This window comes from Pseudophryne corroboree, chromosome 1, assembly GCF_028390025.1.
Source record: "Pseudophryne corroboree isolate aPseCor3 chromosome 1, aPseCor3.hap2, whole genome shotgun sequence".
NCBI classification, from domain to species: Eukaryota; Metazoa; Chordata; class Amphibia; order Anura; family Myobatrachidae; genus Pseudophryne; species Pseudophryne corroboree.
In genome coordinates this window covers 5,400,577-5,426,746 of record NC_086444.1, presented here as the reverse complement: position 1 = coordinate 5,426,746, position 26,170 = coordinate 5,400,577, and the positions used below count along the sequence as shown (strand labels likewise).

General features: G+C 54.1%; 1 protein-coding gene across 2 annotated transcripts in view; it reads right to left on the bottom strand.

The window, feature by feature from the left end:
* TAF1C (TATA-box binding protein associated factor, RNA polymerase I subunit C) overlaps nucleotides 1-26,170 on the bottom strand; it is a 168,112-nt gene that overhangs the window by 28,697 nt on the left and 113,245 nt on the right. For both annotated transcript variants that reach the window (XM_063957484.1, XM_063957483.1), the window contains exons 8-10: nucleotides 14,210-14,320; nucleotides 2,104-2,221; nucleotides 585-656 (exon numbers count right to left, since the gene is read on the bottom strand). In XM_063957484.1, the coding sequence (XP_063813554.1) occupies nucleotides 585-656; nucleotides 2,104-2,221; nucleotides 14,210-14,320 (301 nt within the window). The remainder of the gene's footprint in view (nucleotides 1-584; nucleotides 657-2,103; nucleotides 2,222-14,209; nucleotides 14,321-26,170) is intronic.

The window sequence follows — 26,170 nt, the reverse complement described above, 5'->3', positions numbered from 1 at the left end:
GGGAAAGTTACAGACGGCTGGCTCCAGAGCCGGTATTTGCAGAGGCCTGGCTGGTGTAGAGGGATAGGGATCGCAGAGTACTCCGTCTGGGCGTTGGGATGGTTGAGTGTGTGGGGAGCGCGGGGGGACAGTTGTAGTGGCCTGGCTGGTGTGGGGGATAGCAGAGTACTCCGTCTGGGCGTTGGGATGGTTGAGTGTGTGGGGAGCACGGGGGGACAGTTGTAGTGGCCAGGCTGGTGTGGGGGAGAGCGGAGTACTCCGTCTGGGCGATGGGGCGGTTGATTGAGGGGGGGGGGGGGGGGGTTATAGTTGTAGTGGCCTGGCAGGTGTGGGGGGAGAGCGGAGTACTCCGCCTGGGCGATGGAGCGGCTGGGTGGGGGGGTGGGGGTTATAGTTGTAGTGGCCTGGCAGGTGTGGGGGGAGAGCGGAGTACTCCGCCTGGGCGATGGGGCGGTTGGGTGGGGTAAGTTGCAGGACTGAAGTGATGTTGCTGCAGCTGAGGTACAGCAGAATCACTGGATAACAGGGGTATATATATATATCTGGTATATTACAGATCACAGACAGTGTGATGAGCTTCTTACCCCATCTCCAGGTTCCACAGGTACAGGTTCCCGCCCTCTGTACATACACACAGCTCACCTGGCATGTGGGGGCTGAAACACAGAGGGGAGAAAACTTACTAACAAAGTGTATAACGAGCAGGACACGACCGGTGCCGAGTGTAATACACCGGCTGGTCATCACGCTACCCGTAACACACCGGCTGGTCATCACGCTACCCGTAACACACCGGCTGGTCATCACGCTACCCGTAACCCATCGGCTGGTCATCAACAGCTACACGTAACACACCGGCTGGTCGTCGACAGCTGACGGTAACACACCGGCTGGTCGTCAACAGCTGACGGTAACACACCGCCTGGTCGTCAACAGCTGACGGTAACACACCGGCTGGTCGTCAACAGCTGACGGTAACATACCGGCTGGTCGTCAAAAGCTGACGGTAACACACCGGCTGGTCATCAACAGCTACCCGTAACACACCGGCTGGTTATCAACAACTACTCGTAACACACCGGCTGGTTATCAACAACTATCCGTAACACACCGGCTGGTCATCAACAGCTACCAATAACACACCGGCTGGTCATCAACAGCTACTGGTAACACACCGGCTGGTCATCAACAACTACCAATAACACACCGGCTGGTCATCAACAGCTACCGGTAACACACCGGCTGGTCATCAACAGCTACCAGTAACACACCGGCTGGTCATCAACAGCTACCAATAACACACCAGCTGGTCATCAACAGCTACCGGTAACACACCGGCTGGTCATCAGCGCTAACCGTAACACACTGGCTGGTCATCAATGCTTCCTGTAACACACCGGCTAGTCATCAACAGCTACCCGTAACACACCGGCTGGTCATCAACAGTTACCCGTAACACACCGGCTGGTCATCAACAGCTACCCGTAACACACCGGCTGGTCATCAATAGCTACACGTAACAAACCGGCTGGTTGTCATCAGCTACACGTAACACACCGGCTGGTCATCAACAGCTGCCGGTAACACACCAGCTGGTCGTCAACAGCTGCCGGTAACACACCGGCTGGTCGTCAACAGCTGCCGGTAACACACCGGCTGGTCGTCAACAGCTACAGTTAGTGGGGCTACAGCACACAGTATATACAGACAAAGTGCGTATACAGCACACAGTATATACAGACAGAGCGAGGATACAGCATACAGTATACAGACAAATCGAGGATACAGCATACAGTATATACAGACAGAGCAAGGATGCAGCACACACAGTATATACAGAGCGAGGATACAGCACACAGTATATACAGACAAGAGCAAGGATACAGCACACAGTATATACAGAGCAAGGATACAGCACACAGTATATACAGACAGAGCGAGGATACAGCACACAGTATATACAGACAGAGCGAGGATACAGCACACAGTATATACAGACAGAGCGAGGATACAGCACACAGTATATACAGACAGAGCGAGGATACAGCACACAGTATATACAGACAGAGCGAGGATACAGCACACAGTAGATCCCTATATTACCTGACATTGATGCAAGTACTGGGGGTCTTAGTGCTCACAACTTGAAGAGGACTGGGTGGGTCATGAGCAGAAAAACTGAAGGTGGCCAAATGGAAAGATGCTCGAACTCCAACATATACTGTGGATGACAAAAGACAATCTCTGTAGGGTGCGACCGAGAACTTCCACCGCGTTGTCTCCATGCAGCGAGATCCGGATTATAGGTTGGAAGTCATTAGGCCAACCCCATATGGTCGACAGGCACAAGGCAGACATGGACAAAAGGTCGTCACTGGAAAAGGTCGGCATGTTCATATGGTCAACACGTTTTGGGGGGGGGGGGGGGGTTCATGTATTTGGACTTTTTCCTTCCTTGAGTGTCCATGTCACAATCATAACCTTTAGTCTCCTTGTGGTGAGGGGAGCAAGATACCGTGCCAGAGGCGCAGCGAGCCCGCAAGTGGACACATTTCTACAAATGGTGGCCCCAGATGCCAAAACTATCCACACTAACCCCCCCTCTCCCCCCCCAAAAAAAGCGTTGCCCATTGTCATATTGACCTTTTGACCCAGTCTACCATTTCCAGTGTCAACCTCTCCTATGTCGACCTTCTGTCCATATCCACTCAACCAAATGTGGTCAACCTAATAATTGTAGACTTACTGAATGTAGATCTTCTATACCACACCCATAGACAGCCTTCACCGGCCTCACACACCTACTCCCAGCCTTCACCGGCCTCACACACCTACTTCCAGCCTTCACCGGCCTCACACACCTACTTACAGCCACCACCAGCCTCACACACCTACTCCCATCCTTCACCGGCCTCACACACCTACTTACAGCCTCACACACCTACTTACAGCCACCACCAGCCTCACACACCTACTCCCAGCCTCACACACCTACTTACAGCCACCATCGGCCTCACACACCTACTCCCAGCCTCAGTCTTCACCGGCCTCACACACCTACTTACAGCCACCACCAGCCTCACACACCTACTCCCATCCTCCAGCAGCTTCACACACCTACTTACAGCCACCACCAGCCTCACACACCTACTCCCAGCCTTCACCGGCCTCACACACCTACTCCCAGCCACCACCAGCCTCACACACCTACTTACAGCCTCACACACCTACTTACAGCCACCACCAGCCTCACACACCTACTCCCAGCCTCACACACCTACTTACAGCCTCACACACCTACTTACAGCCACCACCAGCCTCACACACCTACTTACAGCCACCACCAGCCTCACACACCTACTCCCAGCCTTCACCGGCCTCACACACCTACTCCCAGCCAACACCAGCCTCACACACCTACTTACAGCCTTCACCGGCCTCACACACCTACTTACAGCCTTCACCGGCCTCACACACCTACTTACAGCCACCACCAGCCTCACACACCTACTCCCAGCCACCACCAGCCTCACACACCTACTTACAGCCTCACACACCTACTTACAGCCACCACCAGCCTCACACACTTACTCCCAGCCTCACACACCTACTCCCAGCCACCACCAGCCTCACACACCTACTTACAGCCTTCACCGGCCTCACACACCTACTTACAGCCTTCACCGGCCTCACACACCTACTTACAGCCACCACCGGCCTCACACACCTACTTACAGCCACCACCGGCCTCACACACCTACTTACAGCCACCACCGGCCTCACACACCTACTCCCATCCTCCAGCAGCTTCACACACCTACTTACAGCCACCACCGGCCTCACACACCTACTTACAGCCACCACCAGCCTCACACACCTACTCCCATGCTCCAGCAGCCTCACACACCTACTTACAGCCACCACCAGCCTCACACACCTACTCCCATCCTCCAGCAGCTTCACACACCTACTTACAGCCACCACCAGCCTCACACACCTACTCCCATCCTCCAGCAGCTTCACACACCTACTTACAGCCACCACCAGCCTCACACACCTACTCCCATCCTCCAGCAGCCTCACACACCTACTCCCAGCCTCACACACCTACTTACAGCCACCACCAGCCTCACACACCTACTCCCATGCTCCAGCAGCCTCACACACCTACTCCCAGCCTCACACACCTACTTACAGCCACCACCAGCCTCACACACCTACTCCCATGCTCCAGCAGCCTCACACACCTACTCCCAGCCTCACACAACTACTTACAGCCACCACCAGCCTCACACACCTACTCCCATCCTCCAGTAGCTTCACACACCTACTTACAGCCACCACCGGCCTCACACACCTACTTACAGCCACCACCAGCCTCACACACCTACTCCCATGCTCCAGCAGCCTCACACACTTACTCCCAGCCTCACGCACCTACTTACAGCCACCACCAGCCTCACACACCTACTCCCATCCTCCAGCAGCTTCACACACCTACTTACAGCCACCACCAGCCTCACACACCTACTCCCATCCTCCAGCAGCTTCACACACCTACTTACAGCCACCACCGGCCTCACACACCTACTTACAGCCACCACCAGCCTCACACACCTACTCCCATGCTCCAGCAGCCTCACACACCTACTCCCAGCCTCACACACCTACTTACAGCCACCACCAGCCTCACACACCTACTCCCATGCTCCAGCAGCTTCACACACCTACTTACAGCCACCACCAGCCTCACACACCTACTCCCATCCTCCAGCAGCTTCACACACCTACTTACAGCCACCACCAGCCTCACACACCTACTCCCATCCTCCAGCAGCCTCACACACCTACTCCCAGCCTCACACACCTACTTACAGCCACCACCAGCCTCACACACCTACTCCCATGCTCCAGCAGCCTCACACACCTACTCCAAGCCTCACACACCTACTTACAGCCACCACCAACCTCACACACCTACTCCCATCCTCCAGCAGCCTCACACACCTACTCCCATCCTCCAGCAGCCTCACACACCTACTCCCAGCCTCACACACCTACTTACAGCCACCACCAGCCTCACACACCTACTCCCATCCTCCAGCAGCCTCACACACCTACTCCCAGCCTCACACACCTACTTACAGCCACCACCAGCCTCACACACCTACTCCCATGCTCCAGCAGCCTCACACACCTACTCCCAGCCTCACACACCTACTTACAGCCACCACCAGCCTCACACACCTACTCCCATCCTCCAGCAGCTTCACACACCTACTTACAGCCACCACCAGCCTCACACACCTACTCCCATCCTCCAGCAGCTTCACACACCTACTTACAGCCACCACCGGCCTCACACACCTACTTACAGCCACCACCAGCCTCACACACCTACTCCCATGCTCCAGCAGCCTCACACACCTACTCCCAGCCTCACACACCTACTTACAGCCACCACCAGCCTCACACACCTACTCCCATGCTCCAGCAGCCTCACACACCTACTCCCAGCCTCACACACCTACTTACAGCCACCACCAGCCTCACACACCTACTCCCATCCTCCAGCAGCTTCACACACCTACTTACAGCCACCACCAGCCTCACACACCTACTCCCATCCTCCAGCAGCTTCACACACCTACTTACAGCCACCACCAGCCTCACACACCTACTCCCATCCTCCAGCAGCCTCACACACCTACTCCCAGCCTCACACACCTACTTACAGCCACCACCAGCCTCACACACCTACTCCCATGCTCCAGCAGCCTCACACACCTACTCCCACCCTCACACACCTACTTACAGCCACCACCAGCCTCACACACCTACTCCCATCCTCCAGCAGCTTCACACACCTACTTACAGCCACCACCAGCCTCACACACCTACTCCCATCCTCCAGCAGCTTCACACACCTACTTACAGCCACCACCAGCCTCTCACACCTACTCCCATGCTCCAGCAGCCTCACACACCTACTCCCAGCCTCACACACCTACTTACAGCCACCACCAGCCTCCCACACCTACTCCCAGCCTCACACACCTACTCCCATCCTCCAGCAGCCTCACACACCTACTTACAGCCACCACCAGCCTCACACACCTACTCCCATCCTCCAGCAGCTTCACACACCTACTTACAGCCACCACCAGCCTCACACACCTACTCCCATCCTCCAGCAGCTTCACACACCTACTTACAGCCACCACCAGCCTCACACACCTACTCCCAGCCTCACACACCTACTTACAGCCACCACCAGCCTCACACACCTACTCCCATCCTCCAGCAGCTTCACACACCTACTTACAGCCACCACCAGCCTCACACACCTACTCCAATGCTCCAGCAGCCTCATACACCTACTCCCAGCCTCACACACCTACTTACAGCCACCACCAGCCTCACACACCTAATTACAGCCACCACCAGCCTCACACACCTACTCCCAGCCTCCAGCAGCCTCACACACCTACTCCCAGCCTCACACACCTACTTACAGCCACCACCAGCCTCACACACCTACTCCCATGCTCCAGCAGCCTCACACACCTACTCCCAAGCCTCACACACCTACTTACAGCCACCACCAGCCTCACACACCTACTCCCATCCTCCAGCAGCCTCACACACCTACTTACAGCCACCACCAGCCTCACACACCTACTCCCATCCTCCAGCAGCTTCACACACCTACTTACAGCCACCACCAGCCTCACACACCTACTCCCATCCTCCAGCAGCCTCACACACCTACTTACAGCCACCACCAGCCTCACACACCTACTCCCATCCTCCAGCAGCTTCACACACCTACTTACAGCCACCACCAGCCTCACACACCTACTCCAATGCTCCAGCAGCTTCACACACCTACTCCCAGCCTCACACACCTACTTACAGCCACCACCAGCCTCACACACCTAATTACAGCCACCACCAGCCTCACACACCTACTCCCATCCTCCAGCAGCTTCACACACCTACTTACAGCCACCACCAGCCTCACACACCTACTCCCATGCTCCAGCAGCCTCACACACCTACTCCCAGCCTCACACACCTACTTACAGCCACCACCAGCCTCACACACCTACTCCCATGCTCCAGCAGCCTCACACACCTACTCCCAGCCACACACACCTACTTACAGCCACCACCAGCCTCACACACCTACTCCCATCCTCCAGCAGCTTCACACACCTACTTACAGCCACCACCAGCCTCACACACCTACTCCCATCCTCCAGCAGCTTCACACACCTACTTACAGCCACCACCAGCCTCACACACCTACTCCCATCCTCCAGCAGCCTCACACACCTACTCCCAGCCTCACACACCTACTTACAGCCACCACCAGCCTCACACACCTACTCCCATGCTCCAGCAGCCTCACACACCTACTCCCAGCCTCACACACCTACTTACAGCCACCACCAGCCTCACACACCTACTCCCATCCTCCAGCAGCTTCACACACCTACTTACAGCCACCACCAGCCTCACACACCTACTCCCATCCTCCAGCAGCTTCACACACCTACTTACAGCCACCACCGGCCTCACACACCTACTTACAGCCACCACCAGCCTCACACACCTACTCCCATGCTCCAGCAGCCTCACACACCTACTTACAGCCACCAGCAGCCTCACACAGCTACTCCCAGCCTCACACACCTACTTACAGCCACCACCAGCCTCACACACCTACTCCCATCCTCCAGCAGCTTCACACACCTACTTACAGCCACCACCAGCCTCACACACCTACTCCCATCCTCCAGCAGCTTCACACACCTACTTACAGCCACCACCAGCCTCACACACCTACTCCCATCCTCCAGCAGCCTCACACACCTACTTACAGCCACCACCAGCCTCACACACCTACTCCCATGCTCCAGCAGCCTCACACACCTACTCCCAGCCTCACACACCTACTTACAGCCACCACCAGCCTCACACACCTACTCCCAGCGTCACACACCTACTCCCATCCTCCAGCAGCCTCACACACCTACTTACAGCCACCACCAGCCTCACACACCTACTCCCATCCTCCAGCAGCTTCACACACCTACTTACAGCCACCACCAGCCTCACACACCTACTCCCATCCTCCAGCAGCCTCACACACCTACTTACAGCCACCACCAGCCTCACACACCTACTCCCATCCTCCAGCAGCTTCACACACCTACTTACAGCCACCACCAGCCTCACACACCTACTCCAATGCTCCAGCAGCTTCACACACCTACTCCCAGCCTCACACACCTACTTACAGCCACCACCAGCCTCACACACCTAATTACAGCCACCACCAGCCTCACACACCTACTCCCATCCTCCAGCAGCTTCACACACCTACTTACAGCCACCACCAGCCTCACACACCTACTCCCATGCTCCAGCAGCCTCACACACCTACTCCCAGCCTCACACACCTACTTACAGCCACCACCAGCCTCACACACCTACTCCCATGCTCCAGCAGCCTCACACACCTACTCCCAGCCACACACACCTACTTACAGCCACCACCAGCCTCACACACCTACTCCCATCCTCCAGCAGCTTCACACACCTACTTACAGCCACCACCAGCCTCACACACCTACTCCCATCCTCCAGCAGCTTCACACACCTACTTACAGCCACCACCAGCCTCACACACCTACTCCCATCCTCCAGCAGCCTCACACACCTACTCCCAGCCTCACACACCTACTTACAGCCACCACCAGCCTCACACACCTACTCCCAGCCTCACACACCTACTTACAGCCACCACCAGCCTCACACACCTACTCCCAGCCTCACACACCTACTCCCATCCTCCAGCAGCCTCACACACCTACTTACAGCCACCACCAGCCTCACACACCTACTCCCATCCTCCAGCAGCTTCACACACCTACTTACAGCCAACACCAGCCTCACACACCTACTCCCAGCCTCCAGCAGCCTCACACACCTACTTACAGCCACCACCAGCCTCACACACCTACTCCCATCCTTCAGCAGCTTCACACACCTACTTACAGCCACCACCAGCCTCACACACCTACTCCCAGCCTCACACACCTACTTACAGCCACCACCAGCCTCACACACCTACTCCCATCCTCCAGCAGCTTCACACACCTACTTACAGCCACCACCAGCCTCACACACCTACTCCAATGCTCCAGCAGCCTCACACACCTCACACACCTACTTACACACCTACTTACAGCCTCACACACCTACTTACAGCCACCACCAGCCTCACACACCTAATTACAGCCACCACCAGCCTCACACACCTACTCCCATCCTCCAGCAGCCTCACACACCTAATTACAGCCACCACCAGCCTCACACACCTACTTACAGCCACCACCAGCCTCACACACCTACTCCCATGCTCCAGCAGCTTCACACACCTACTTACAGCCACCACCAGCCTCACACACCTACTCCCATCCTCCAGCAGCTTCACACACCTACTTACAGCCACCACCGGCCTCACACACCTACTTCCAGCCTCCAGCAACCTCACACACCTACTCCCAGCCTCACACACCTACTTACAGTGACCACCGGCCTCACACACCTACTCCCATCCTCCAGCAACCTCACACACCTACTCCCAGCCTCACAGTCTTCACCGGCCTCACACACCTACTTACAGCCACAACCGGCCTCACACACCTACTCCCATCCTCCAGCAACCTCACACACCTACTCCCAGCCTCACAGTCTTCACCAGCCTCACACACCTACTTACAGCCACCACCGGCCTCACAAACCTACTCCCATCCTCCAGCAGCCTCACACACCTACTCCCAGCCTCACACACCTACTTACAGCCACCACCGGCCTCACACACCTACTTACAGCCATCAGCGGCCTCACACACCTACTCCCAGCCTCCAGCAACCTCACACACCTACTCCCAGCCTCACAGTCCTACCTACAGCCACCACCGGCCTCACACACCTACTCCCAGCCTCCAGCAGCCTCATACAGTCATCACCGGCCTCACACACCTAACCCCTGCCTCCAATGGCATCACACAGTCATCTCCAGCCTACTCCCAGCCTCCGCCGGCATCACAAACCTATTCCCAGACACCACCGGCCTCACACACCTACTCCCAGCCTACACTGGCCTCACACACCTACTCCCAGCCTCCACTGGCCTCACACACCTACTCCCTGCCTCCATTGGCCTCACACAGTCATCAACGGCCTCACACACCTACTCCTAGCCTCAGTCTTCACCGGCCTCACACACCTACTCCCAGCCTACACTGGCCTCACACACCTACTCCCAGCCTCCACTGGCCTCACACACCTACTCCCTGCCTCCATTGGCCTCACACAGTCATCAACGGCCTCACACACCTACTCCCTGCCTCCATTGGCCTCACACAGTCATCAACGGCCTCCCATGCTCCAGCAGCCTCACACACCTACTTACAGCCACCACCAGCCTCACACACCTACTCCCAGCCTCAGTCTTCACCGGCCTCACACACCTACTTACAGCCACCACCGGCCTCACACACCTACTCCCAGCCTCCAGCAACCTCACACACCTACTCCCAGCCTCACACACCTACTTACAGCCACCACCGGCCTCACACACCTACTCCCATCCTCCAGCAACCTCACAGTCTTCACCGGCCTCACACACCTACTTACAACCACAATTGGCCTCACACACCTACTCCCATCCTCCAGCAGCCTCACACACCTACTCCCAGCCTCACTGTCTTCACCTGCCTCACACACCTACTTACAGCCACCACCGGCCTCACACATCTACTCTCAGCCACCACCAGCCTCACACACCTACTTACAGCCACCACCAGTCTCACACACCTACTCCCAGCCACCATCGGCCTAAAACACCTACTCCCAGCCTCAGTCTTCACCGGCCTCACACACCTACTTACAGCCACCACCGGCCTCACACACCTACTCCCAGCCTCCAGCAACCTCACACACCTACTCCCAGCCTCACAGTCTTCACCAGCCTCACACACCTACTTACAGCCACCACCGGCCTCACACATCTACTCTCAGCCACCACCAGCCTCACACACCTACTTACAGCCACCACCAGCCTCACACACCTACTTACAGCCACCACCAGCCTCACACACCTACTCCCAGCCACCATCGGCCTAAAACACCTACTCCCAGCCTCAGTCTTCACCGGCCTCACACACCTACTTACAGCCACCACCGGCCTCACACACCTACTCCCAGACTCCAGCAACCTCACACACCTACTCCCAGCCTCACAGTCCTCACCAGCCTCACAGACCTACCTACAGCCACCACCGGCCTCACACACCTACTCCCAGCCTCACACATCTAATTCCTGCCGCCTCCAATGGCATCACACAGTCATCACCAGCCTACGCCGGCATCACAAACCTATTCCCAGACACCACCGGCCTCACACACCTACTCCCAGCCTATACTGGCCTCACATAGCCACCACCGGCCTCACACACCTACTCCCAGCCTCCGCCAGCCTCACACACCTACTCCCAGCCTCCACTGGCCTCACACACCTACTCCCTGCCTCCATTGGCCTCACACAGTCATCAACGGCCTCACACACCTACTCCCAGCCACCACCGGCCATACACACCTACTCCCAGCCACCACCGGCCTCACACATCTACTCTCAGCCTCCACCAGCCTCACACACCTACTCCCAGCCTCCACAAGCCTCACACACCTACTCTCAGCTTCCACCTGCCTCACAGTCATCACCGACCTCACACACACCTACTCCCAGCCACCACCGGCCTCACACACCTATTCCCTGCCTCAACTGGCATCACCGGCCTACTCCCAGCCTCTGCCGGCATCACACACCTATTCCCAGCCATCACCGGCCTCACACAGCCACTACCAACCTCACACACCTGCTACCAGCCCCTGCTGTGGCCTCACGTAGCCACCACTGGCCTCACACACCTACTCCCAGCCTCCGCTGGCCTCACACACCTACTCCCAGCCACCGCCGGCCTCACACACCTACTCCCAGCCTCCGCCGGGCTCACACACCTACTCCCAGTCTCCGTCGGGCTCACACACCTACTCCCAGCCTCCGCCGGCCTCACACACCTACTCCCAGCCTCCGCCGGCCTCACACACCTACTCCCAGCCACAGCCGGCCTCACACACCTACTCCCAGCCACAGCTGGCCTCACACACCTACTCCCAGCCACCGAAGGCATCACACACCTACTCCCAGCCACCGAAGGCATCACACACCTACTTCCCGCCTCCGCTGGCCTCACACACCTACTCCCAGCCACAGCCGGCCTCACACACCTACTCCCAGCCACCGCCGGCCTCACACACCTACTCCCAGCCACCGAAGGAATCACACACCTACTCCCAGCCACCGAAGGCATCACACACCTACTTCCAGCCTCCGCTGGCCTCACACAACCACCACCGGCCTCACACACCTACTGCCTGCTTCCACTGGCATCACTGGCCTACTCCCAGCCTCTGCCGGCATCACACACCTATTCCCAGCCATCACCGGCCTCACACACCTACTCCCAGCCTCTGCTGGCCTCACACAGCCACTACCAACCTCACACACCTGCTACCAGCCCCTGCTGGCCTCACGTAGCCACCACCGGCCTCACACACCTACTCCCAGCCTCCGCTGGCCTCACACACCTACTCCCAGCCACCGCCAGCCTCACACACCTACTCCCAGCCTCCGCCGGGCTCACACACCTTCTCCCAGTCTCCGTCGGGCTCACACACCTACTCCCAGCCTCCGCCGGCCTCACACACCTACTCCCAGCCACAGCCGGCCTCACACACCTACTCCCAGCCACAGCCGGCCTCACACACCTACTCCCAGCCACCGAAGGCATCACACACCTACTCCCAGCCACCGAAGGCATCACACACCTACTTCCCGCCTCCGCTGGCCTCACACACCTACTCCCAGCCACAGCCGGCCTCACACACCTACTCCCAGCCACCGCCGGCCTCACACACCTACTCCCAGCCACCGAAGGCATCACACACCTACTCCCAGCCACCGCTGGCCTCACACAACCACCACCGGCCTCACACACCTACTGCCTGCCTCCACTGGCCTCATACACCTACTCCCAGCCACCACCGGCCTCATACGCCTAATCCCAGCCACCACCGACCTCATACGCCTACTCCCAGCCACCACCGGCGTCATACACCTACTCCCAGCCTCCCCTTGCCTCACAGTCTTCACCAGCCTCACACCTACTCCCAGCTGTCACCGGCCTCACACAAGTCATCACTGGCCCCACACCCCTACTCCCAGACTCACACCTACTCCCAGACTCCGCCGGCCTCATACGCCTACACTCAGCTTCCACCAGCATCACACCCCTACTCTCAGCCTCTGACAGAATCACACCCCTACGCTCAGCCTCCGCTGGCCTCACACAGTCATCACCGGCTTCACACACCTACTCCCAGCCTCCGCCAGCATCACACACCTACTATCAGCCTCGGCTGGTCTCAAACAGTCATCACCAGCCTCACATAGTCATCACCGGCCTCACACACCTACTCCCAGCCTCACACACCTACTCTCAGCCTGTGCTGGTCTCACACATTCATTACTGGCCTCACACACCTACTCCAAGCCTCCACCAGCATCACACACCTACTCTCAGCCTGTGCTGGTCTCATACATTCATTACTGGCCTCACACACCTACTTCCAGCCTCCACCAGCATCACACACCTACTCTCAGCCTCTGCTGGTCTCACACACCTACTCACAGCCTCCATTGGCCTCACATACCTACTCACAGCCTCCACTGGCCTCACACCTACTCCCAGCCTCCGCCAGCATCGCACACCTACACTCAGCCTCCGCTGGCCTCACACAGTAATCACTGGCCTCACACACCTACTCCCAGCCTCCGCTGGCCTCACATGCACAGTCACTGACAGCCATGAGCACACTCAGCCACCGATGGGAGTCACGCATACACTACCAACCCCACACGCTCTCAGCCACCAGCGGCCTCACACAAACACACTGGCCAATTGGCAAACCACACACACAAATGAATCCACTGCTGGCCACACACACACACACACACACACACACACACACACACTAAGCACCACTAACAGCACAACACACAACCAACTTACTCTTTTCAAAGTGTCCTGTGCTCACTTGTTGTATCCGCTCTCCAAGTACGTGTCTTGCGGGATCTCCCCAAATCTTCACTCCACGTTTATTCAGGAGCAGCTGCTGAAAGCCTGACACGCTAAGGAACACGCGGAGCGGGAGGAATTACACAGGAAGTGTCCGCTCAGGATTAGGAAGCGTCACTGGAATGGTAACGTGCTGTGTCACTCTGACTGTACAATTCATTATGCAGGAAGAGCCGCACTGTCTGACGGGACCTGTAGCGGGCACGCTCTTTTGTCTTTAGGTAATTAGGCCACGTGTATATTGAGACGTCCTCATAGTTCGCTACATTAAAGACACATCGCACTGGAGACGGTTTATAAAAGTGAAAATAAGAATTTACTTACCGATAATTCTATTTCTCGTAGTCCGTAGTGGATGCTGGGAACTCCGTAAGGACCATGGGGAATAGCGGCTCCGCAGGAGACTGGGCACAAAAGTAAAAGCTTTAGGACTACCTGGTGTGCACTGGCTCCTCCCCCTATGACCCTCCTCCAAGCCTCAGTTAGGATACTGTGCCCGGACGAGCGTACACAATAAGGAAGGATTTTGAATCCCGGGTAAGACTCATACCAGCCACACCAATCACACCGTACAACCTGTGATCTGAACCCAGTTAACAGCATGATAACAGAGGAGCCTCTGAAAAGATGGCTCACAACAATAATAACCCGATTTTTGTAACAATAACTATGTACAAGTATTGCAGACAATCCGCACTTGGGATGGGCGCCCAGCATCCACTACGGACTACGAGAAATAGAATTATCGGTAAGTAAATTCTTATTTTCTCTGACGTCCTAGTGGATGCTGGGAACTCCGTAAGGACCATGGGGATTATACCAAAGCTCCCAAACGGGCGGGAGAGTGCGGATGACTCTGCAGCACCGAATGAGAGAACTCCAGGTCCTCCTCAGCCAGGGTATCAAATTTGTAGAATTTAGCAAACGTGTTTGCCCCTGACCAAGTAGCTGCTCGGCAAAGTTGTAAAGCCGAGACCCCTCGGGCAGCCGCCCAAGATGAGCCCACCTTCCTTGTGGAATGGGCATTGACAGATTTTGGCTGTGGCAGGCCTGCCACAGAATGTGCAAGCTGAATTGTACTACAAATCCAACGAGCAATAGTCTGCTTAGAAGCAGGAGCACCCAGCTTGTTGGGTGCATACAGGATAAACAGCGAGTCAGATTTTTGACTCCAGCCGTCCTGGAAACATATATTTTCAGGGCCCTGACTATGTCCAGCAACTTGGAGTCCTCCAAGTCCCTAGTAGCCGCAGGTACCACAATAGGCTGGTTCAAGTGAAACGCTGAAACCACCTTAGGGAGAAATTGAGGACGAGTCCTCAATTCTGCCCTGTCCGTATGAAAAATTAGGTAAGGGCTTTTATAGGATAAAGCCGCCAATTCTGAGACACGCCTGGCTGAAGCCAGGGCTAACAGCATTACCACTTTCCATGTGAGATATTTTAAGTCCACAGTGGAGAGTGGTTCAAACCAATGTGATTTTAGGAACCCCAAAACTACATTGAGATCCCAAGGTGCCACTGGAGGCACAAAAGGAGGCTGTATATGCAGTACCCCCTTGACAAACGTCTGAACTTCAGGAACTGAAGCCAGTTCTTTTTGGAAGAAAATCGACAGGGCCGAAATTTGAACCTTAATGGACCCTAATTTTAGGCCCAGAGACAGTCCTGTCTGCAGGAAATGCAGGAAACGACCAGTTGAAATTCCTCTGTAGGGGCCTTCCTGGCCTCGCACCACGCAACATATTTACGCCAAATACGGTGATAATGTTGTACGGTTACATCCTTCCTGGCTTTGATCAGGGTAGGGATGACTTAATCCGGAATGCCTTTTTCCTTCAGGATCCGGCGTTCAACCGCCATGCCGTCAAACGCAGCCGCGGTAAGTCTTGGAACAGACAGGGTCCCTGCTGGAGCAGGTCCTTTCTTAGAGGTAGAGGCCACGGGTCCTCTGTGAGCATCTCTTGAAGTTCCGGGTACCAAGTCCTTCTTGGCCAATCCGGAGCCACGAGTATAGTCCTTACTCCTCTCCTTCTTATGATTCTCAGTACCTTGGGTATGAGAGGCAGAGGAGGGAACACATACACTGACTGGTACACCCACGGTGTTACCAGAGCGTCCACAGCTATTGCCTGAGGGTCCCTTGACCTGGCGCAATATCTGTCTAGTTTTTTGTTGAGGCGGGACGCCATCATGTCCACCTTTGGTTTTTCCCAACGGTTCACAATCATGTGGAAGACTTCTGGGTGAAGTCCCCACTCCCCCGGGTGGAGGTCGTGTCTGCTGAGGAAGTCTGCTTCCCAGTTGTCCACTCCCGGAATGAACACTGCTGACAGTGCTATCACATGATTTTCCGCCCAGCGAAGAATCCTTGCAACTTCTGTCATTGCCCTCCTGCTTCTTGTGCCGCCCTGTCTGTTTACGTGGGCGACTGCCGTGATGTTGTCCGACTGGATCAGCACCGGCTGACCTTGAAGCAGAGGTCTTGCTAGGCTTAGAGCATTGTAGATGGCCCTTAGCTCCAGGATATTTATGTGAAGTGATGTCTCCAGGCTTGACCACAAGCCCTGGAAATTTCTTCCCTGTGTGACTGCTCCCCAGCCTCTCAGGCTGGCATCCGTGGTCACCAGGACCCAGTCCTGAATGCCGAATCTGCGGCCCTCTAGAAGATGAGCACTCTGCAACCACCACAGGAGAGACACCCTTGTCCTTGGTGACAAGATTATCCGCTGATGCATCTGAAGATGCGACCCGGACCATTTGTCTAGCAGATCCCACTGGAAGGTTCTTGCGTGGAATCTGCCGAATGGGATTGCTTTGTAAGAAGCCACCATCTTTCCCAGGACCCTTGTGCATTGATGCACTGAGACTTGGCCTGGTTTTAGGAGATTTCTGACTAGTTCGGATAACTCCCTGGCTTTCTCCTCCGGGAGAAACACCTTTTTCTGGACTGTGTCCAGGATCATCCCTAGGAATAGAAGTCGTGTCGTCGGGATCAGCTGCGATTTTGGAATATTAAGAATCCAACCGTGCTGGCGCAGCACTATCTGAGATAGTGCTACTCCGACTTCCAACTGTTCCCTGGATCTTGCCCTTATCAGGAGATCGTCCAAGTAAGGGATAACTAAAACTCCCTTCCTTCAAAGGAGTATCATCATTTCGGCCATTACCTTGGTAAAGACCCGGGATGCCGTGGACAATCCAAACGGCAGCGTCTGAAACTGATAGTGACAGTTCTGTACCACAAACCTGAGGTACCCTTGGTGAGAAGGGTAAATTGGGACATGTAGGTAAGCATCTTTGATGTCCAGAGACACCATATAGTCCCCTTCTTCCAGGTTTGCAATCACTGCTCTGAGTGACTCCATCTTGAATTTGAACCTTTGTATGTAAGTGTTCAAGGATTTTAGGTTTAAAATTGGTCTCACCGAGCCGTCCGGCTTCGGTACCACAAATAGTGTGGAATAGTACCCCTTTCCCTGTTGTAGGAGGGGTACCTTGATTATCACCTGCTGGGAATACAGCTTGTGAATGGCTTCCAATACTGCCTCCCTGTCTGAGGGAGACGTCGGTAAAGCAGACTTTAGAAAACGGCGAGGGGGAGATGTCTCGAATTCCAATTTGTACCCCTGAGATACCACCTGAAGGATCCAGGGGTCCACTTGCGAGTGGGCCCACTGCGCACTGAACTTCTTGAGACGGGCCCCCACCGTGCCTGAGTCCGCTTATAAAGCGCCAGCGTCATGCTGAGGACTTTGCGGAGGCGGGAGAGGGCTTTTGTTCCTGGGAACTGGCTGTTTGTTGCAGCCTTTTTCCTCTCCCTCTGCCACGGGGCAGAAATGAGGCGCCTTTTGCCCGCTTGCCCTTATGGGGCCGAAAGGACTGCGCCTGATAATATGGCGTCTTCTTAGGTTGAGAAGCTACCTGGGGTAAAAATGTGGATTTTCCAGCAGTTGCCGTGGCTACCAGGTCTGATAGACCTACCCCAAATAACTCCTCCCCCTTATAAGGCAATACTTCCATGTGCCTTTTAGAATCCGCATCACCTGACCACTGCCGCGTCCATAAACCTCTTCTTGCAGAAATGGACAGCGCGCTAACTCTTGATGCCAGTCGGCAAATATCCCTCTCTGCATCACGCATATATAGAAATGCATCCTTCAAATGCTCTACAGTCAATAATATACTGTCCCTATCAAGGGTATCAATATTTTCAGTCAGGGAATCCGACCAAGCCACCCCAGCACTGCACATCCAGGCTGAGGCTATTGCTGGTCGCAGTATAACACCCGTGTGAGAGTATATACATTTTAGGATATTCTCCAGCTTTCTATCGGCAGGTTCCTTTAGGGCGGCCGTATCAGGAGAGGGTAGTGCTACCTGTTTAGACAAGCGTGTGAGCGCTTTATCCACCCTAGGGGGTGTTTCCCAACGTGCCCTATCCTCTGGCGGGAAAGGGTACGATGCCAATAACCTTTTAGGAATTATCAGTTTTTTATCGGGGGAAACCCACGCCTCATCACACACTTCATTTAATTCCTCGGATACAGGAAAAACTACAGGCAGTTTTTTCTCACCAAACATAATACCCTTTTTAGTGGTACTTGTATTATCAGAGATATGCAATACATTTTTCATTGCTTCAATCATGTAACGTGTGGCCCTAGTGGAAGTCACGTTTGTCTCCTCATCATCGACACTGGAGTCAGTATCCGTGTCTGTATCTGCCATTTGAGGTAACGGGCGTTTTAAAGCCCCTGATGGCGTTTGAGACCCCTGGACAGGCACAAGCTGAGTAGCCGGCTGTCTCATGTCGTCAACTGTCTGTCGCAAGGATCTGACACTGTCACGCAATTCCTTCCACAAGCTCATCCACTCAGGTGTCGACTCCCTAGGGGGTGACAACTGTATAATAGGCAATTGCTCCGCCTCCATCTCATTTTCCTCCTCAAACATGTCGACACAATCGTACCGACACACCGCACACACACAGGGAATGCTCTGATAGAGGACAGGACCCCACTAGCCCTTTGGGGAGACAGAGGGAGAGTATGCCAGCACACACCAGAGCGCTATATATATACAGGAATACCACTATAAAATGTGCTTTTCCCTTTATAGCTGCTGTTAGTATAAAACTGCGCCAAATTAGTGCCCCCCTCTCTTTTTTACCCTTTTCTGTAGTGCAGGACTGCAGGGGAGAGTCAGGGAGACGTCCTTCCAGCGGAGCTGTGATGGAAAATGGCGCCCATGTGCTGAGGAGATAGGCTCCGCCCCCTTCTCGGCGGCCTTTTCTCCCGCTTTTTTGGTGAGTTCTGGCAGGGGTTAAAATACACCCATATAGCCCTGGGGGTTATATGTGGTGTATTTATGCCAGCCAAGGTGTTTTACATTGCTGCTCAGGGCGCCCCCCCCTAGCGCCCTGCACCCTCAGTGACCGGAGTGTGAAGTGTGCCTGAGTAACAATGGCGCACAGCTGCAGTGCTGTGCGCTACCTTGTTGAAGACTGATGTCTTCTGCCGCCGATTTTTCCGGACCTTTTCTTGCTTCTGGCTCTGTAAGGGGGCCGGCGGCGCGGCTCCGGGACCGAGCTCCGAGGCTGGGCCTGTGTTCGGTCCCTCTGGAGCTAATGGTGTCCAGTAGCCTAAGAAGCCCAATCCACTCTGCACGCAGGTGAGTTCGCTTCTTCTCCCCTTAGTCCCTCGATGCAGTGAGCCTGTTGCCAGCAGGTCTCACTGAAAATAAAAAACCTAAAACTAAACTTTCACTAAGCAGCTCAGGAGAGCCACCTAGTGTGCACCCTTCTCGGCCGGGCACAAAAATCTAACTGAGGCTTGGAGGAGGGTCATAGGGGGAGGAGCCAGTGCACACCAGGTAGTCCTAAAGCTTTACTTTTGTGCCCAGTCTCCTGCGGAGCCGCTATTCCCCATGGTCCTTACGGAGTCCCAGCATCCACTAGGACGTCAGAGAAAATAAGAATTTACTTACCGATAATTCTATTTCTCGGAGTCCGTAGTGGATGCTGGGGTTCCTGAAAGGACCATGGGGAATAGCGGCTCCGCAGGAGACAGGGCACAAAAGTAAAGCTTTTACAGGTCAGGTGGTGTGTACTGGCTCCTCCCCCTATGACCCTCCTCCAGACTCCAGTTAGGTACTGTGCCCGGACGAGCGTACACAATAAGGGAGGATTTTGAATCCCGGGTAAGACTCATACCAGCCACACCAATCACACCGTACAACTTGTGATCTAAACCCAGTTAACAGTATGATAACAGAGGAGCCTCTGAAAGATGGCTTCCTAAACAATAACCCGAATTAGTTAACAATAACTATGTACAAGTATTGCAGATAATCCGCACTTGGGATGGGCGCCCAGCATCCACTACGGACTCCGAGAAATAGAATTATCGGTAAGTAAATTCTTATTTTCTCTATCGTCCTAAGTGGATGCTGGGGTTCCTGAAAGGACCATGGGGATTATACCAAAGCTCCCAAACGGGCGGGAGAGTGCGGATGACTCTGCAGCACCGAATGAGAGAACTCCAGGTCCTCCTTTGCCAGGGTATCAAATTTGTAAAAATTTACAAACGTGTTCTCCCCTGACCACGTAGCTGCTCGGCAGAGTTGTAATGCCGAGACCCCTCGGGCAGCCGCCCAAGATGAGCCCACCTTCCTTGCGGAATGGGCCTTAACAGATTTAGGCTGTGGCAGGCCTGCCACAGAATGTACAAGTTGAATTTTGTTACAAAACCAACGAGCAATCGACTGCTTAGAAGCAGGTGCACCCAACTTGTTGGGTGCATACAGTATAAACAGCGAGTCAGATTTTCTGACTCCAGCCGTCCTTTAAATGTATATTTTTAAGGCTCTGACAACGTCCAACAACTTGGAGTCCTTCAAGTCGTCTGTAGCCGCAGGCACTACAATAGGCTGGTTCAGGTGAAACGCTGATACCACCTTAGGGAGAAAATGCGGACGCGTCCGCAGCTCTGCCCTATGTCGAATGGAAAATTAAATAAGGGCTTTTATAAGACAAAGCCGCCAGTTCAGATACTCTCCCGGCCGAAGCCAGGGCCAGTAACATAGTCACTTTCCATGTGAGATATTTCAAATCCACATTCTTTAGTGGTTCAAACCAATTGGATTTGAGGAAATCTAAAACTACATTTAGATCCCACGGTGCCACCTTAGGCACCACAGGAGGCTGTATATGCAGTACTCCTTTGATAAAAATCTGGACCTCAGGGACTGAGGCCAATTCTTTGTGGAAGAATATTGATAGGGCCGAAATTTGAACCTTAATAGATCCCAATTTGAGACCCATAGACAATCCTGATTGCAGGAAATGTAGGAAAACGACCCCGTTGAAATTCCTCCATCGGAGCACTCCGCTGCTCGCACCACGCAACATATTTTCGCCAATTACGGCGATAATGCTTCGCGGTGACTTCCTTCCTTGCCTTTATCAAGGTAGGAATGACTTCTTCTGGAATGCCTTTTCCTTTTAGGATCTGGCATTCAACGCCATGCCGTCAAACGCAGCCGCGGTAAGTCTTGAAAAAGACAAGGACCCTGCTGAAGCAGGTCCCTTCTCAGAAGTAGAGGCCACGGATCGTCCGTGACCATCTCTTGAAGTTCCGGGTACCAAGTCCTTCTTGGCCAATCCGGAGCCACTAGTCTTACTCCTCTTTGCCGTATAATCCTCAATACCTTTGGTATGAGAGGCAGAGGAGGAAACACATATACCGACTGGTACACCCAAGGTGTTACCAGCGCGTCCACAGCTATTGCCTGCGGATCTCTTGACCTGGCGCAATACCTGTCCAGTGTTTTGTTGAGGCGAGACGCCATCATGTCCACCATTGGTTTTACCCAACGGTTTAATAGCATGTGGAAAACTTCTGGATGAAGTCCCCACTCTCCCGGGTGAAGGTCGTGTCTGCTGAGGAAGTCTGCTTCCCAGTTGTCCACGCCCGGGATGAATACTGCTGACAGTGCTATCACGTGATTCTCCGCCCAGCGAAGGATCCTGGCAGCTTCTGCCATTGCCCTCCTGCTTCTTGTGCCGCCCTGTCTGTTTACATGGGCGACTGCCGTGATGTTGTCCGACTGGATCAACACCGGTCTTCCTTGAAGCAGAGGTTCCGCCTGGCTTAGAGCATTGTAGATTGCTCTTAGTTCCAGAATGCTTATGTGAAGAGACTTTTTCAGGCTCGACCACACTCCCTGGAAATTTCTTCCCTGTGTGACTGCTCCCCAGCCTCTCAGGCTGGCATCCGTGGTCACCAGGATCCAATCCTGTATGCCGAATCTGCGGCCCTCCAATAGATGAGCCTCCTGCAACCACCACAGAAGGGATACCCTTGTCCTCGGCGACAGGGTTATCCGCAGGTGCATCTGAAGATGCGACCCTGACCATTTGTCCAACAGATCCCTTTGCATGGAATCTGCCGAAAGGGATTGCTTCGTAAGAAGCTACCATTTTTTCCCAGGACTCTTGTGCATTGATGTACAGACACCTTTCCTGGTTTTAGGAGGTTCCTGACCAGGTCAGATAACTCCTTGGCTTTTTCTTCGGGAAGAAAAACCTTTTTCTGAACTGTGTCCAGAATCATCCCCAGGAACAGCAGACGAGTTGTCGGCATTAATTGGGATTTTGGAATATTCAGAATCCATCCGTGCTGCTTTAGCACCTCTTGAGATAGTGCTAAACCCTCTAGCTGTTCTCTGGACCTTGCCCTTATTAGGAGATCGTCCAAGTATGGGATAATTAATACGCCTTTTCTTCGAAGAAGAAATATTATCTCGGCCATTACCTTTGTAAAGACCCGAGGTGCCGTGGACAAACCAAACGGCAGCGTCTGAAACTGATAGTGACAGTTTTGTACAACGAACCTGAGGTACCCCTGGTGTGAGGGGTAATTGGAACGTGGAGATACGCATCCTTGATGTCCAAGGATACCATAAAGTCCCCTTCTTCCAGGTTCGCTATCACTGCTCTGAGTGACTCCATCTTGAACTTGAACTTCTTTATGTATAGGTTCAAGGACTTCAGATTTAGAATAGGCCTTACCGAGCCATCCGGCTTCGGTACCACAAATAGAGTGGAATAATACCCCTTCCCTTGTTGTAGAAGAGGTACCTTGACTATCACCTGCTGAGAATACAGCTTGTGAATGGCTTCCAAAACCGTCTCCCTTTCTGAGGGGGACGTTGGTAAAGCAGACTTCAGGAAACGGCGAGGTGGCTCTGTCTCTAATTTCAACCTGTACCCCTGAGATATTATCTGCAGGATCCAGGGATTTACCTGCGAGTGAGCCCACTGCGCGCTGTAATTTTTGAGACGACCGCCTACCGCCCCCGAGTCCGCTTGCGAAGCCCCAGCGTCATGCTGAGGCTTTTGTAGAAGCCGGGGAGGGCTTCTGTTCCTGGGAAGGAGCTGCCTGTTGCTGTCTCTTCCCTCGTCCTCTGCCTCGTGGCAGATATGAATAGCCCTTTGCTCTCTTATTTTTAAAGGAACGAAAGGGCTGCGGTTGAAAGGTCGGTGCCTTTTTCTGTTGGGGAGTGACTTGAGGTAGAAAGGTGGATTTCCCGGCCGTAGCCGTGGCCACCAAATCCGATAGACCGACCTCAAATAACTCCTCTACGCATCGCCTGTCCACTGTCGTGTCCATAAAGCTCTTCTGGCCGAAATGGACATAGCACTTACCCGTGATGCCAGTGTGCAGATATCTCTCTGTGCATCACGCATATAAAGAAATGCATCCTTTATTTGTTCTAACGACAGTAAAATATTGTCCCTGTCCAGGGTATCAATATTTTCGATCAGGGACTCTGACCAAACTACCCCAGCACTGCACATCCAGGCAGTCGCAATAGCTGGTCGTAGTATAACACCTGCATGTGTGTATATACCTTTTTGGATATTTTCCATCCTCCTATCTGATGGATCTTTAAGTGCGTCCGTCTCAGGAGAGGGTAACGCCACTTGTTTTGATAAGCGTGTTAGCGCTTTGTCCACCCTAGGAGGTGTTTCCCAGCGCTCCCTAACCTCTGGCGGGAAAGGGTATAAAGCCAATAACTTCTTTGAAATTAGCAGTTTTTTATCGGGGCACCCCACGCTTCATCACACACGTCATTTAATTCTTCTGATTCGGTAAAAACTACTGGTAGTTTTTTCACACCCCACATAATACCCTGTTTAGTGGTACCTGTAGTATCAGCTAAATGTAACATCTCCTTTATTGCCAAAATCATATAACGTGTGGCCCTACTGGAAAATACGGTTGATTCGTCACCTTCACCACCGGAATCAGTGCCTGTGTCTGGGTCTGTGTCGACCGACTGAGGCAAGGGACGTTTTACAGCCCCTGACGGTGTTTGAGGCGCCTGGACAGACACTAATTGAGTGTCCGGCCGCCTCATGTCGGCAAACGACTGCTTAAGCGAGTTGACGCTATCCCGTAATTCCACAAATAAAGGCATCCATTCTGGTGTCGACCCCCTAGGAGGTGACATCCTCATATTTGGCAATTGCTCCGCCTCCACACCAATAACGTCCTCATACATGTCGACACACACGTACCGACACACAGCAGACACACAGGGAATGCTCTATACGAAGACAGGACCCACTAGCCCTTTGGGGAGACAGAGGGAGAGTCTGCCAGCACACACCAAAAAGCGCTATATATGACAGGGATAGCCTTATGATTAAGTGCTCCCTTATAGCTGCTTTTATATTAATATATTGCCATTTATTCTGCCCCCCCTCTCTGTTATACCCTGTTTCTGTAGTGCAGTGCAGGGGAGAGACCTGGGAGCCTTCCTGACCAGCGGAGCTGTGACAGAAAATGGCGCCGTGTGCTGAGGAGATAGGCCCCGCCCCTTTTTCGGCGGGCTCGTCTCCCGCTATTTAGTACATTTAGGCAGGGGTAAATATCTCCATATAGCCTCTGGGGCTATATGTGAGGTATTTTTAGCCTTTTTAAAGGTTTTCATTTTGCCTCCCAGGGCGCCCCCCCCCAGCGCCCTGCACCCTCAGTGACTGCCGTGTGAAGTGTGCTGAGAGGAAAATGGCGCACAGCTGCAGTGCTGTGCGCTACCTTAAGAAGACTGCAGGAGTCTTCAGCCGCCGATTCTGGACCTCTTCTTGCTTCAGCATCTGTGAGGGGGCCGGCGGCGTGGCTCCGGTGACCATCCAGGCTGTACCTGTGATCGTCCCTCTGGAGCTTCATGTCCAGTAGCCAAGAAGCCAATCCATCCTGCACGCAGGTGAGTTCACTTCTTCTCCCCTCTGTCCCTCGTTGCAGTGATCCTGTTGCCAGCAGGAATCACTGTAAAATAAAAAACCTAAGCTAAACTCTCTAAGCAGCTCTTTATGAGAGCCACCTAGAATTGCACCCTTCTCGGCCGGGCACAAAAATCTAACTGGAGTCTGGAGGAGGGTCATAGGGGGAGGAGCCAGTACACACCACCTGACCTGTAAAAGCTTTACTTTTGTGCCCTGTCTCCTGCGGAGCCGCTATTCCCCATGGTCCTTTCAGGAACCCCAGCATCCACTTAGGACGATAGAGAAATTAATATTTATGTAATGACAAAGAACATTCAATTTTCCATAAAGGGAAATCTGGTCTAGTCACAGATGAGGTGCGAATTGCAAATCTCTCTAGGTCCATACGCACTAGACGACGTCGCTCATAGTCTAGTGTTTCCTCTGCCGGGCGGTCAGCGGCCGCCCGTACGCACTGAGCGATAAGTCGTCACGCAGCCGCCGCCCGTGCATGCAGCTCCTGGACGATAGTTCAGATCGAGCTTGTATGCACTGCCGACAGTGACGATCGTTGCCGACCCACGGGGCCGCGTATCGATTGTCGCTGGCGGCATACACACTGGT